Below are 16,687 nucleotides of genomic sequence, written 5' to 3'. Positions count from 1 at the left end.
AAAAGTGATTCGAACGGATACGAAACCCAAATGCACAAAAGAAAGCTTCCTTATACACATGAAAGATGACTAGCAAAAGTTGTCAAGGGACTGGTTTCGATAACCTATAACCACATGTACAATAATAACAAAGGTGCAGACTATTCAAACAAATAACAGGCAATGATAAAAAAGAGCAGAGGATCATAAATTCTCATCGTCAATCAAAGAGCTTATCCACATACCCGTATGAATAAAAGTACTATTTGATCAAACTCTCAGATTTAATTCGTCATAAGCTAAGACAAACGAAGTGAGGTGCTTAAACTTGTAAATTCGAAACACATCAATCCTAAATGAAAGTAAAGAAACAAGGCACGTCCCTAGAAAACTACCTTACCAGGAATAAAATTGTAGCACAATACTTGAAGATTCCTGCGGACATCATCCAAGCTCCTGGATAATCATGACAACAAGTTTATCTCAAGGCTACATAAATCACCACAACTATCATAGGTGAAAGGAGTTTGGATTCATCATTGACTTGTCTATGTTTTCGCTTTCAAAGTTCAAAATATTTTGCATATCGGTGCATAAACACGCATCAACCCTAAAACTTACAGCAGCATTGAATTGAATGCTGCTAAGAAATTAAATAATTAAACAAGAATCTCAAAAGCATTAGGCACTGGAACACATAAAGAGCAAATATTGCAGCAGATTTTTCATGGTCTCCGTACACGAGCTTTCTTTTGTTGGGGTGGAGTTCCGTATCAGTTCGGATCATTCTCGACATAAAGTGCAAAATGGTCTTGATTATTTTGTTACTTTTGAATTTTTAGTGGGGAGAACAAAAATTTACTCAAATATTAGTAACCCTTTGTGTAGTTTACTCTTTTTAATTTTATATATTCATTGTGTCACATCAATAATCCGTTAAAAGTCTAACGGCAATTAACTCCCAGTGATAACATCTTAATTAAATAAAAAATAAACGTGACCAACAATGATGGAAAGTGTACAAAACTTAAAAGAAAGTAATCAATCATGTAATTTATCCTTTAGATTTTACCTAAATCACTTTAAAAACTCATACAACTTAATCATAAAACTAGAACTCATAAAACTCCTAATCAATCTAATTTATAATATCCACCATCTAATCAGTGAAAAATCATGATATACAGTTCGCTTCATATTTCTTTACCTCCCCACTTTTAGGATTTAAAAGATGCTTTATCATCGAAAAATTAATAGAAATTCAAAATTATAATTTTTGACAAAAGAAAAAAAATGGAATCATTTTATCAATTTTAAAAGAAAAATGTTCGATTTATAAAACAACTAAGTATTTTAACATAGAATGGTCAAATTATGAATAAATTAAAATTTAAGAAAAAATTTAAAAATTTAGAGTTTAGAGTTTAAAATTAAAATAATATGAATAAGAAGAGAGATGAATGGTAGAATTTGTAATTTACCCTAAATTTTAAAGGGTAAACTACGCCACACATCATTAAACTTTACTCTCTCTCCTATTTCACTCATTGTACTTTTAATTTTTTAATTTACTTATTGACTTTTAAATTTCTCATGTTTTGGACACTACAAATTATTTTATTATTATTATAGGACATGGCCTTTTTATATATTATTAATATAAAAAATAATTTAAAATAAATAATTATTTTTATTAAATTTAAAATGATTTAAAATAATCACGACCACCATTTAAGTTTAATTTTATATTCTAAATTATTTTTATATTCAATAATAATAAAAATATCACGTCATATCAAAATAATAATAAAATAATTTAAAATGCCAAGAACAGGAGTAATTTAAAAGTCAATGTAAATTAAATAAATTAAAAAATATAGTGAATGAAATAGATGAAAGAGTAAATATCGATGATGAATTGTGTAATTTATCCAATTTTAAAAGATCTATACGAATCATTTTAACATCAGTCGGTTCTGTCTATTGGTTAAAGTGGAATTGTCAATTTTCTCCCCCTCATCCCGAGTAGACATGCACAAAAGCCGAATTTCAATCCGATCCGGATCGATTTTTATTCGATTCGGTTTTTTTTCATATACAAAAAATCGGTTTGGAGGGCCGGATATCCTAACCGGTGTAATCGGTTTCGGTTTGAAAAAAACCGTTTTTTTTAAAAAATCAGTTATAAAAAAACCGATTATAATATTATTAAAATTACATCGTCATCAATTGCAACAAAGTTTATGATAATTGAAATACTTAAATACTTCCAAGATCGATAAATTCAAATACTTAAAAATTTCCAAGTTCGATAAATTCAAATACTTAAAAACTTCCAAGTTCGATAATTGAAATAAAGTTTACGATAATTGAAATAAAGTTTAAAAATAAACTACATTGCCATCTCTTCTTCATCATCTTCGCCTTCTTCGTTTGGAGGGGATATTTCAAGTTCGATTTCTTCAATGTGTAAGTTTGCTTCCAAATCGGCATCAATTGCATCTTCTAGGGTGGTGATATGTTGCTTCCAAATCGGCATCAATTGCATATTCTAGGGTGGTGATATGTTGCTTCCGAGCCGCTCCATCCAAATAATCCTTCAAACAAATGCATATTTTCACCGACTCGGGACTTAGTCTTGATCTCCGTTGCGATATAACCCTGCCACTAACAGAAAAAGCGGATTTCGAAGCTACCGTAGAAGCTTGGACGGTTAGTAAATCACGGGTCATGGCGGCTAGAATCGGAAATTTTTGCTTCCTTTTCTTTCCACCAAGCCAAAATATTCAAACTTTCAAACTCTTCAAATGTCATTTTTGATAGAAAATCGCATGACATGTAATTTCCCAACTCGCTACTTGGGGTGGTAGTACGTGATCGTTTGGATTGAGAATTTACAAGAGAGTTAAAAAGATTCAAATTTATGTTACTTGGACGTCTACTAGATGATTCCGCATTCGTTCTCATTTGATCGTGTATTACACTACTTGATCCGTATTTAGTTAAATAAATTACAAACATGTCTCGAAAACATTTGTTAAAATAATTTATTTGGTTTTGGACAAAGTTGGGTTCATCATCGGTTAGATTAAAAGCAAACGTAATTTGTTCAATTAGTGTTTCAACCCCTCCAACATTTAACGTTGGGTTTAAAGCGGAGGTACAAGTAAAAATGGGAGGAATCTCCTTAAAATATTTTAAAAGTTTTTCCTTCATTGCAAAGCCAATTTCTTGAAAAACTTCGGTTTCAAATTCAAAGTCATTTAGTCGGGTAGCCAACAAAAATATTTGATTAAGAACCAACGGGCTAGTAGGGTAATAAATACCGGATAAAAAAGTTGTTGCATTTTTAAAAACCCCAAGCAAATCGATTATTTATGCTATAGTTTCCCAACTTGAATCCGGATAAATGTTTGGGGCATGACTCCTCTCGAAAAGCCGATCGTGAAATGTTTGCAATGTTTCCCTTTGCCTTAAGGCGGTATGCATCATCAACCAAGTTGAGTTCCAACGAGTTGGACAATCCAAATTAGAACCCAAAGCTTTTTTATTAACCGACTTACAAAATCGTTTATAATCATTTAGTCTTTTTTTGTTGTTACAAAGAATCGATTTTATCATTGTTTTAAATTCTAATCTAATCGGCTCAATAACCTCCAAACCGGCTTGCACGGATAAATTAATTATTTGTGCAACGCAAAGGGTATGAAAAAACGCACCGTCTAAAATCGGTTAAAGTAATATTTTCAATCTTGGAACCGCGTTTGCATTATTCGATGCATTATCAAAGGATATAGAAAAAACTTTATTTTCTAATTTATAAAGACAAATTACCCTTTTTAAAAGTGTAAATAAATTAGCACCGGTATGCGGCTCACCGAATAATTCAAACGCGATTGTTCTTTTCATCATTTGCCAATTATCTTAATCTAACCAATGTGCCGTAACGGCTAAAAAAGAATTTCCGGTATTATGAGGGGAACTCCAAACGTCACATGTAAGCGACACACCATAACGATGTTCTTGGAATCCTAAAATCATTTTTTCCCTCGCCGTACGCCACATTTTTATAGCATCTCTTCTAAGGGTAGTACGACTTACTTGAATATAACGTGGTTGCATTAGTTGTTGAATTGTTGCAGTGAAATCTTCATCATCAAAGTGGTTGAACGACAATGCTTTTGTAATCATGAACTTTGTAAACGCTTCTTGTAATTTTTCGTTGTCGTAAATAAAAACACCACCTTGCGATGTAAGATTCGATTGACTTAGATCCGATCTTGAGCGAAGTGCCTTGCATGATTTTGTCAAATGGTTCTTCAACGTTGTGTTTCCTTCCGGTGCAAGCAACTTTAGACAAAGTTTACAACGCGCCCTCCTCGAGCCATTTGACATCTCACATAAATCGTAGTGATCTCAAATATCTTTGTTTCGAGTGTGTTCGATCACTCTCATGACTTCAAGGTTTCCCCCGACGGAAGATTCAACCGTGTTACTCATAATGAACAAAAAATTACAAAAATAAGATTTGAGAGATGTTTAGGTGTTGTGTAATAAGATTTGATAAAGTTGTAATCAACCAAATACATCCCCAACCTATTTATACATGTTTAGGGTGGTAAAATGGCAATTTTTTAAAGAAAAAACGGTCACAAAACCCCCCAACGGCTAGTTTTTTAAACCCAGACCGATTTTTTTTCCAAACCGGTTAAAATAACCGGTTAAAAAAAATCCGATCCGGTTAAAAAAAACCGACTTTTCCCAAATCCGGTTTTATATATTTTTTTCACAAAATCGGATATTCGAATTTTTTGTACACCTCTAATCCCGAGTACCTTCCAAGTATACGATGGTTTTGTTTCTAGTTAAAATTTTGCATACTATATTTTTATCGTATGGTATTATAAAGAGAGATTATTTATAAGAAAACATTATTCGACTGCCGTTGAATGAAAAAATTACCAGACAAACTACAAGATGGTAGATTACGGGAAACACCGGAAACTGAAACTTTGATGTTCGGACAATAAAAACTCCTAAGAGATACATATTCATGGTTGATTGTTACGAGCCGTCCGTCTCCTACCACGACGCCCCCAGTAAAACGAATCACTGTCTGAAGAAGACTCATCTTCATCACCGTCTCTGGTGGATCCAGTTTCCGCATCATAGTTTTCTCCCCAATGTCTTGTAGATCTCCTAATACTCGTTCTCGTCCTTGATGTGCCGGACCAGCTAGACCCTGGTCGAAACACTCGAACAAGGAAAAAGACGGCGAGCCAACTTCCATCATCAATGGGCAAAGTGCTGTTATCATCAGCCCCATCCTCCCCAAATGAAGATTGCAGTGAGCTAACCAAGTCCCCGAGGTCTCTCTGCCGTTCCAACCTCCTCCAATTTTGCTGTCGCTCGGGGTCAGCCTCCGATGGCCACACAGTAGGGTGCTCAAGCCTTGCATGCTTCCTTAAGTCTTTATAAGCACCAGAAAAATTACATGTTTCAGAGGCACAGCTTCTAGGTTTGGCATTCATGATACGGCGAGCTTGCTCAACAACGATACAATCTTTTATCTCACCACGACATAGAGGGCACACTAGTTTTGAAAGTTGAGAAATTGATGGAGCGGAGGGCCCTTCCTCGGTTCTTTCTTCCGGCAAATCAGTGACAGTTGATTCAGAAGTTGCAGCTGGTGATAAGTTTGTCATAACAAGTTGAGCTCCATCTTGTTGAGGATTTGGTGATGTTGAGGCATGCACAAATGATTTGTGAAATTGATCAAAACAGTTAGAGTGGCGATAACTTGTATCGCACATGTATGGACGGCAACCCTTCTTGTGGGAAGAACATATGAGGAGAATTGCATTGTGTGGATGCTCCATGCAGATAGGGCACCTGGCTTCTTCCCATTCCTTCAAATTTTCCTCAGTTTCTGAAGAGATCTTTGCAGAAGATCGATGACTACAGCTGGAGCTGTATGGTAATGGCGACCTCTGATACCCATCAAAAGACACGGAACGATCTCTTCTCTCCTTTGGCATTTTGAAGCCTATAATGTACAATATGCCAAATGACTATATCTTTGAGGACGGAAGAAACTGGATACTTGAAAGCACATATGAAATGGCATCGACATTAGTTTTTTTCTCCATACAAAGGATAAAATTCAATAGGAACTAAAATGAGGCAAGGTGTATGAGTAAAATAAAGAAAAAACAGAAACCCGAGGATATAAAGTATAGAAATGGGCGAAAACAAAATTTCACAAATACATCATAGATGTTCAAGGGGAGAAAAGGAAGAGGATATCATATATTTAAAACTGATCTGAACAGCACTGTATAAGCTCTGGAAATAGCAGATAGATGTCACACAAAACAGACTCTATGGGTCACGTGGCTGACATTCAACAGCTCTACAAAAAAGAAATAAGGACAAGCTCAATAAGCAGAGATGATTTTAAGTGTCCATTATAATTCCAGGCAATGTAGGGGTTAGTTCATAATTAGATTTAAGAACAGTGAACATTCTCATGGCATCATCCTTACAAGGTTGTCGTTTTAAGAACCGGAAAGCTAAGAAGAAAATCATGATTGTCTGCCAGTGGATAAGCAACAAAATTAAGCTACCTAGTTTCAAAGACATAAGCATTGCAACTTCAATTTGCTCCCAACACCAAAATCATACTTTTCTATTGAAAGGATAAATCAAACGATTGTTAGTCTTCTATATAATGTGGGAAAAAGAAATTCTTAACCATGTACAAATTCTTTGGTTGATTCAAGAAAAAGCCCTACATGATTTAAATTCAAAATAGCCTAAAGAACTACAATTCAAATGCCACACCCGCCCCGCAACCCAACCAAACTTACTTTCGACAGCAGCATATATCACCACATCTCAAACTAACTCTGTGTCCTTGCAACATCTGTTCAAGTTTACCAGGTCCTAAACCAAGTCAAGAAAATACAGCTCTAAACTGAAATTTGCAACTCAAAATCAATTTGAGAAACTTAATGCTGTTTTCCATCATTATGTTTCTTTGGGTTAGTCATGCTACCATCTGAGACTACAACACGATCAAATTATACATAAACAAAGCCACTGCCAACATAAACTCCAAAAATGCCTACGAAGTATATCATTACATCTAATATATCGTTATTATTTCAAGCCAAACAAAATTAGACCGATATGTAGAATTTATCAATTCCCAACAATGAAACTAAACCATAATAATACCATCTCAAGCCATCAATAGCACTGAACATTGAAAGACTTAACTTCACATTTCACAATATAACCATAAGCTCTTCCATTCAATCAACTTTACACACCAAATTAATTCCACATGAAGAAAAGGGAAAGCGATACACACATGAATAAAATATCACTGTGTTCCAACGAATGAATTAAATTAATTGCTAATATAACAAAAATATTAAGCTCAAAATCCCCAGCCTTTACCAAAAATTGTCTTTTACAATCGAACGAACTGAAGCGAATCAGAAACTCTTAAGAGCCCGATCCAGGAAGCACAAGATAGGGTGCAAAAAATCAGACCAATCGAAGCGCGGAATAAAACGAAAATTAATAGATTTCAGGAATTAAGTAATTACCAGCAACTTCGAGCTTCGACTTGGAGGCTTAGATCCTTTCAACAAAATTAAATCTTTTTTGCGATTTCCAATATACCGATGGATTATAAATTTGGTGGTTATAGATTTCGAAGAAAATAAAAAAGGGAGGCAGATGCCTCTTTCTTGTTTGAGCTCTCGAAAGTGGAAAGAGAGAAATAAATATGTCGGCTCTTTTGACCGGAGACGTAAACTAGCCAGACATATGATAAATTATTCGAGATTGATTTAATTAAAGTTTAATAAATTTTCGATTCGAATTTTTAATGAATCAAAACGAATTATTTGATATTCTATTTGAAAAGTTCAGCAACTCGAAAATATAATATATTAAGATTTTAATTTAAAAAAATAAACTATTAATAATATATTTAGTGTTGATTTAAAATATATATAATATAAGGTTTTTATGTATTTGTGGTTCAAATTCAAATTTGAGTTTTAGACTTCAATCAAGTTAAGGTTAAGATTTTTTTCCCATTTTGAGCCTTTTCAAGCTTCAGTTCATGATTCGAATTTGAGTCGAACTTGAAAATTTTAGGCTCACGAGTTTTTGAGCCGAGTCAAGTTCAATTTTAGAGTTTTCGAGTCGAGTCGAACTTAACAATACTCGAACTCGACTCGGCTAGTTTACAGCCCTACTTTGGAAGAAATAAACAAGGGTAAATTACAAATTTTCTCACTACGCTTTACATTCTCTCTTATTTGGATCATTAAATTTTAAAAGTTCTCAATTTAATAACTAAAATTTATATATTAAACTTCTTTTGATTATTCCGACGTTAAATTTGTAATAGTGTTATGACATGGATTAAATAAATAATTTTTAATGTTAAAAATAGGGTAAACAATAGAAATTGTCACTTTTGTTTAAGTTTTATAGTTTTTACCTCACTGAATTAAAAAAACATAAGATTTGATCATTTTCGTTTCGTTTTAGTTAAGATTTAGTCACTTTCATTTCGTTTTAATAAAGATGTGGTCACTGAAGATTAACGGCCGTTAAATCTTTAACGGTTCATTAACGTGTCATGGTAAATATATAAAATTAAAATTGCTTCATTTCCATGTAGATAATACATGAATTAAGTTTTGATCAATTTCCTATCATATTTGTACACTTTTGGTCACTTACGTTATAATTTTTTTAAGTTTTGGTAATTACTTATCGTTTTATTAAGTTTTGGTCACTTGGACGTTGAATGCCGCTAGTTTGATGACATGATCCGTTAATAAAATGATTTAATTTTTATCTTAACAAAATACTTATTATGATTCTTTTTGTAAATTCAAATTAGTTTAGGAACAACATTTCAATTTATCCATTTTTTATAGGTTTTCTTCCCAACCCCATAATTGTTCATCTTCTTCATACTTCTTCTTCATACATCTATGCTCCATTGCTCAATTTGCCTTCTTTCAAGGACTCATGCTACATGTCAAGAATAATAAAAGATTTTCAACTTCTGATAACAAATAATAACACCACAAGTTCATGAAAAATGAGAGGGTAAACATTTAGAGATAAAATGAAGTTGGATAATCTTAGTTATACAAATTAAAATTCAATTTCTAATGATTGAGATTGTAGAATGTCAAATCCAACAAGGAAGACGAAGACAAATCAATGGATCCAAATAACCTGATAATAGGATATCACTCTTCGTGGTGATTTTTCCTTGAGAAAACGCATCCAATGAAACATTGTCATGGATCTAAACAACCCGATAATTGGATCTGTGAATTCATCCACTAAACTCAATCCAAAATCCATGATCTGTAACGTCGAATATTTGTTTTTTTCCCCTCAAGAACAAGCATTTTTTCAATTCTAGATCCCTATGAATCACAGTTAACCACTGTGGCTTGCGCGATCTGTCGTATTACTGTCACCTCGTATTATCAAAATGTAATCCACGTATTATCTAAATGAAAATGATATAATTTTAATTTTATATATTTACCGTGTCACGTCAACAAATCGGTTTAACGTTGTTAAACTTCAGTGACCATATCTTAATTAAAACGAAATGAAAATGATCAAATCTTATTTTTTTTTTTAATTTAGTGAAGAAAAAATTATAAAACTCAAACAAAAGTGACCATTTCTATAGTTTACCCTAAAAATATATATATAAAAAGTCATTTCCCCCTCAGTTTCTTCTTTTTCTCTTCAACTTGAGTGACTTCAGGTCACCAACTATTATTCTGACCATTTTCGGTCGTTGTTTTAATCACTTTCAGTATTTTTGGCTTATTTTTCTCTCATTTTTCTTTTTTTTCCATCGCTAGAGGAATCAATGGCGTCAACGCCAATAACAATAATCCGAACGATTCAAAGTTTAGACTTTGATTGATTAACCTATTTGAGTATTTCTTAGTTTCTCAAACTCTGAATCTTTTCCAAAAGTCACTGGTGGGTGTCGAATCCAACAAATAATAATACTTGCTTTTAGAAATATAAAATTGTAGTAGTGATAAGCAAGGTCGAATCCACAGGGATTGAGTAGACTTATTTTAATGAAAATTAAAGCAAATAAAAGGGGTTTTAAAATCGAGAAAAAATCAAAAAGAAAAAACATTTAAAATCAACCAAAAATTTAGAGATATTAATATTAAGAAAATATCCAACTAAATGTATAATTTCAGAATTGGTTCAGAGAATTGATCATAGATGCAATGATAAAATCTTCTACTTTTCACTAAATTTGTTATGGTTATTGAGAAGCTCTAACAACCTGTCTCTCCTTAGTTCCTTGATAATCAAGAGAAGCTTTTTGATTATTTCCCTTGTTAAAGAACAACCCTAGACAAGAGCTTAAGATTTAATCCACCAACAACATTAACCACTAGAGAGACCACCAATTCTAGCCAACGAATACACAAGCTCGGTTCATTTAGACTAGGTTATATACCTTCATAACATAATCAAAATTAACTATGCTACTTTACCACTAATATTAGAACGTTTAAACAATTACATATTTAAATTTCTAAATGGCAATTTATCAACCTGATAATTGAACAACGAGCCCTTTGCACAATCAATCAAGATAATAATTCTTAATAAAAACAGAAGATATATAAATAGCAAATAGGTAAAAGAACAATGAAAATTATTTGGATCTCACAATCCTTGAAGAACCAAAACTTCAATTATCCTCCAGTTGGAACAAAAGTATTTAGCTACTCATAATTTAAAGAAAACCAAAACAAAATAAAGATGAAGTCTGAAAAATAATCCTAAAGAAAACTTAATGAAAACTTGATGCCTCCTATGAAATCCCTAGCTCCCCTTTTATAAGGACTTCCCTATTCTAGATAAGGAAGTTTATTAAAGGTAAATCCCACAAAAATAGGGGTTTTAAATACCCTCATCTTTTTCTAAAGATAAGAATAATTCAAAAGAGTCTTTCAGCCGTCATTAAACTTTTTTTCCTTTTTAAATTCATAACCCTAATTTAGGGTTATACAGATTGGTAAGGCGCGCCCACACCTTAACTGAAGACTTATTCTACGATAGCTCAAGATGAATAAGTTGTGCCCACGCCTTATGCGAAAACCTCTTCTGGTCTTGCCAACTTCTTGAATTTCGATTTTCCCTCCTTAATTTGGGGATTTTGTGAAGATAATGCTATTCATTGGATTTTGAACTTGTTTACTCCAAATCTTCAACCTAATCCACAAAATATGAAATATAATCAAAATCCATGATTTAAGCAATTTTAGTTATTCAAATATGAGGAAAATGTCATAGAATATATGACTAATATGCATATTATCAATCATTAATTTCCTACACCCATAATTGCTTTATAATTCTCATTGAGATAACCCTTTAAAAATGATTTGATTCTATTAATATCTTAAGTTTCAGAGTTTTTGTTTCTCTCAAGAAAAATGACAATATTACTGATCATTTTATCAAATTTATTGGATTCGTTTCTTATGGTTTCATCAACTAAAAGTTGTGATTTAGGTAAAGAAAAAAAGATATTTCATTGTTTTATTGTGAGAAATGAGCAAACAATATAAAAATTAAGATTTTTAGTGACCATTTAATCACAACATTAAAGATTTTCGTCATATAAAGTATATTTTCTATGACAAAAATTATTTTTGTCACTTTTGAAATGAGTAATTATGACTTATTTTTATTTTGTCACACTTTAGATAATAATTATGACAACTTTAAAATTCATCATAAGTAATTTGTCACTAATAATGTTTTATTGTGACCAAAACAAGTTGTAATTATCAATTAGTCACTAATAGAACGGTCGAATTGGCGCCAAGTTATTTTTTGCTAGAAAAATTGTAATAGTAACAATATATTACGTAGTCACTATTATTATTCATAACTGTGATGAAAACATTTGTCACCAGTCTTTGATGGTGATTTCTGACAATAATTGTTTTTTTTATTAGTCTTAGTTGATGATTTCTGACGATAAATGTTTTTGTCACTAGTCTTGGTGATTTGTGACGACAAATTTTTTTTATCACTATTGAAATGAATTGTAACACCCCAACCCGTATCCGACCCGAATACGAGTCCGAGATATCGCATTAACTTTTCAAACGTTTTTCTTTACAAATAATTAAAATTCAAATTCATAATCCAAGAAAATAATTACTTTTCATTTAATTAAAATCAATTGGTTTTTACAAAACATATCAGAGTGTATTCAACTCGATTCTATAGTACATGCCAACAATATTCAATATAACAAAATATATTTAATCATATCCATTTCTTTTCTGATCTGAACTTCGTAAAGGAGATGCTGACCTGTCTTGTTCCTCTTAGCTTCTCTTCTCGTTTTCCGAAACCTACGTGTTAGACACTCACACGCTAAGTCTATGACTTAGTGAGGCGAATAAACATATAATGTAAACTTTAACTTGTAAGCATGCATGAATAATTATTACTATCATATCATACACAAGTATATATCCGTTCATACATCAAATCCACACATGCATATAATTATCTTCATTCATATCATTATCATATTATTATCATTAATTCCTTTTATTGTATAATCCTATACTTATCATTTATACACATCATATCACCAAACAAACACATAACATCACATAGAATTTACTCATGTAATATCTTTTAGATAGCCCATGTACACATGTGAGAACTATAAATATGTGAGTCTATAGAGGTTGTGCACTAATGTTGTCACCACAGCTCGTATAAATGCACCAAAGTGCCACGTATGATTGCACCGAAGTGCTGCGTAGAAATGCACCGTAGTGCCATATAAAATGTCCCTAAGGACCACATAGAAATTCCTTAAGAATCATATACATATTCTAAGGACCAAGTATGTGTCTCGAAGGACCTCATAGATGTTCCAAAGGATACATATATGTCCTGAAGGATTGCGTAGACCCTCGACTCTTGGCATGCCAACTATACCTCTAGCTCTCATGACACATAACATGGGCACTAATATTTATGTTATCACACATTCACATATTCATATCACATATACACATAATCTCATAGTTCTTTCACATTGCTCATTATCACATTTCATAAGATCACACATAGTCATGTAGTTTATTTCTATATAATTCACATGTATATATACTCATATAACTATTATCATTTCTCATATAATCACATAGATCATGTCTCATAACATACACCATGTACATATAATAACTTATCTCATATCCTATAACTTACGGTTTATACTTTTATACTCACATAGATCATGTAACATATTATAACATATAAACATATGTCACTTATGCATGCATTCATGTACACATTTTCATATAGTTTATATATATATATATATATATATATCAATAAAAATATATCTTAACTCCATGTTTTACATAATTACTTATCTCGCATCATTTATATACTAATTTCATATATTTACTTAGTTCAGGTTCACATAGCTTATCACATATACATGTCTTCTCATAAATTATCATCAAATAGCTACTATAACATCTTCATATGGCTTCATATATCTTTACCATATATCTTGTTTATTATAGTTCATTTAAGCCTATAAATCTTTCCCATATAATTTATGTTACATGTTCATATAATCATTTCTATCAATGTCCCCTAATTTATACTATTTTCATATTTTCATATATATCAATTTTATTTAGCTTATCTCACTTTTCATATCATCCCTTTAGTTGATTATACAATTTCCCCTATATCTAAATCAGGTAATTTATATATTGTTATCATATCTTCATCTAGACATATATCCATATATCTTATATCACTTCCACTTGTTCATGATCCTATAACTTATCTCCCATGTTCATATAGCTCGTATAACATTTTCCTATAATTACATAAATCATTGCCATATAACACATATCATATAAACTCACACCACCTAACATGTAGTATGAACAAAGCATATTTACATAATACCAAACATAATCATTCTTCTACTCATACAATCATATATTCAAGATATCAGAAACAGACTTGTCGCAAGTCTAATTTCCATCTACAATGCGTATATTCTAATAATATGACTCACCTGGCCTCACTAATCAATTCGAGCACTTATAACTCTGTGTCTTTCCCTCGATCAATCTTACTTGTAAATTGTTCTGGAACTTGTTTAGGCTCAGTATCTACATAAATATGATTTCCAAGATGATTATCAGAAGCCTAAACCTTATAATTTGATGCTAATAACTTAAACTAATTTATTGAACCATAATTCATTTTTCCCTTTAGGAGTGTATCGGTACACTACGGGAGTATCGATACCCAAATTAGCTTTGAAATTCATGGGTATCGGTACATTCCTTAATGTATCGATACACTATGAAGTTGTTTTTCGAATTTGGTCTTAGTGTATCGATACCTATTCATAGTGTATCAGTACCCCTTGCCCGGAAATCACGTTTTAAACCCAAAAATCATACCAAATCAACTTAAATACTTCCTTACTTAGCTCCTTAGATATTCTTAACTCAAAAATACATACTCAACCCAATTCCTATACATTTAACACATCTTTATCCTCAAATTCTCATCCTCCATATAGAATTCAAGAATCCTACCAAAATTTCTAATTGTTCTAAATCCACTTCTAGCACTTCATATCTTTTAATTTAACCATTGACAAGTCAAATTCAACTTCAAAATCTATTAACTCCTTCTATCTCAATAATTCACATAAAAACTCTTCATATTTAATCCTTCATAACTCATCTATTTTGGAGTTTCAACACACTTAAATCTCTAATTAATCTTTTTTAGCACACTGAGAATCAAAACTAAGCTTAAAACTCAATAAATAATCAATTTACCAAAACTTACCTTCAAGATGAAGCTCACGGTAACGAGGGAGAAGAATAAACTAAGTCTCCAGACTCTTCTTCATTTCCTTCCTTTTTCCATGTATTTATATCCCCTTAAAAAGAGAAATAAAAATAATCTCTTAGAAAATACCATAATACCCTTATTACTTCCAAACTTTACAATTAAATCCAATATCAAAATTCTCCAATAAAGTCCCAAACTTTTCACTTGTTTCGAAATTAAGCACCAAGTTATCAGAATTTGCATTTTATTCACTGACCTGGCTTTTTGGATGTTACATGAATAGTTGTGTCCTACTTGTATTTAGTCAATCATAAAATGCTTGAATTGGCATCACCTTTTTTAAACAAGAAACGATGTAATAGTTATAACATATTAAGTAGTCACTATTATTATTCATAATTATGACAATAATATCTTTTCACTAGTACATTAAAAATTTTATAACGATATACTTGTGACAGTATTAAACTACGTGTAATACCCCAAATTTTGAAAAGCGACCAAAATGTAAATTCTGAAAGTTTGATGATCAAAGTATAAACTTGGAAAAGTTCAAGGACCAAAGTGATGATTTTCCCAAAAAGAATTTTTATTTCTTAAATGAATAGCTTATTCTTAAATATGGAGTTTTTATGATATTCAGATTTTGATCCGAGATAAGCAGAAAAAGTTATAAAGCGATAAAGTTCGACATAAGAATTGGATAATCGAATTGAGTCGAAATTTCACAAAAAATTGAAGGATGTTAGGAAATAGTTGGAAATATTATATCCATATTTTATATTAGAGAAATTTAGGTAAGATATGTTTCATATTTGTGTCAAACAGTGGAATTTTAGTGACTAAAATGTAATTTTTGAAAATTACATGGCCAAAATAGAAAGTCAAAGCCAAGTTGATTCATCTTTGACTAAGGAATATTTTTAATGGATGATAATGCAATGACATTTGGTATTTTTCAAGTTTTATTAATGATATTTTTGGAAATTTTTCGTTAATTGAATTTTAAATTCAATTATATTATAAAAATCCCAAGTGTACATACAAGTTATTAAATACTAGAATAACGAAGAAGAATCAACATTTTTCAGCTTGTTCTTCACTTTTGGCCGAAACCTACATGGTTCCAAGGTAAGAAATTTCATTTTGATTTTTAAAGCTACATGATTAGTTTTTGGATTAAGCTATTAGATAGAGAATTAATCTACATTAAATTCTCTATCATTTGATATAAGTAATTCATGTTAAGCATGCTTGGATGTTGAGTTTTGGTTATTAGGGTTTATGGAGTTTGAAGAATTAATGAAAGATTTTTATGTTGTTGATGTTGGAGAATAATTCTAAGGCATGCATGTTGTTTAAAATCATGTGTAAAGCTTTGTGGAGTTCTTGGCCATGTTTAGGGTTTTATGAAATTGGTTGATTTTGATGTAATTTGATATTGTTATGGTTAAAATAGCATGAATTTAATCTAAGGAAGTTGCATTCATGCTTGAAATGAAATAAAAATCAAGCCCTAGAAGACTTGTTATATTCGACCATAATTGGAAATTAGGGGAAAATATTGAAAAAAATTTCCTATGGTCTAGAAATGATATTAGAAGTGTTCTATGTAATTTACAGCTCAATTTGGATCAATTTGGAAGCTTGGATAAGAAAAAGGGCTTGTTTACAAGTTTGGAAATGATTGGACATTATTGTAAGAATGAGATATTTGAAGGGTTCAATACTGATTTTT

At 31.4% G+C, this 16,687-nt stretch overlaps 1 protein-coding gene across 2 annotated transcripts; it reads right to left on the bottom strand.

The window, feature by feature from the left end:
* Positions 1-4,878: 4,878 nt before the first annotated feature.
* LOC120176715 lies at positions 4,879-7,712 on the bottom strand. 2 transcript variants are annotated; one of them, XM_039183081.1, is made up of 2 exons: positions 7,596-7,712; positions 4,879-6,024 (listed from the first exon to the last, which is right to left on the bottom strand). In XM_039183081.1, the coding sequence occupies exon 2, from the start codon at positions 6,015-6,017 to the stop codon at positions 5,031-5,033; it is 987 nt and encodes a 328-aa protein (XP_039039012.1). In that variant the 5' UTR covers positions 6,018-6,024; positions 7,596-7,712; the 3' UTR covers positions 4,879-5,030. The 2 variants fall into 2 exon arrangements, with proteins under 2 accessions (XP_039039012.1, XP_039039011.1); XM_039183080.1 differs by lacking the exon at positions 7,596-7,712 and adding an exon at positions 6,849-6,971.
* Between the last annotated feature and the right edge of the window lie 8,975 nt (positions 7,713-16,687).

This window comes from Hibiscus syriacus, unplaced genomic scaffold (genome assembly GCF_006381635.1).
Source record: "Hibiscus syriacus cultivar Baekdansim isolate YM2019G1 unplaced genomic scaffold, ASM638163v2 tig00112253_pilon, whole genome shotgun sequence".
Taxonomy (NCBI): domain Eukaryota; kingdom Viridiplantae; phylum Streptophyta; class Magnoliopsida; order Malvales; family Malvaceae; genus Hibiscus; species Hibiscus syriacus.
The sequence above is the reverse complement of the archived record's forward strand: the minus strand, read 5'-3'. Positions and strand labels throughout refer to the sequence as shown.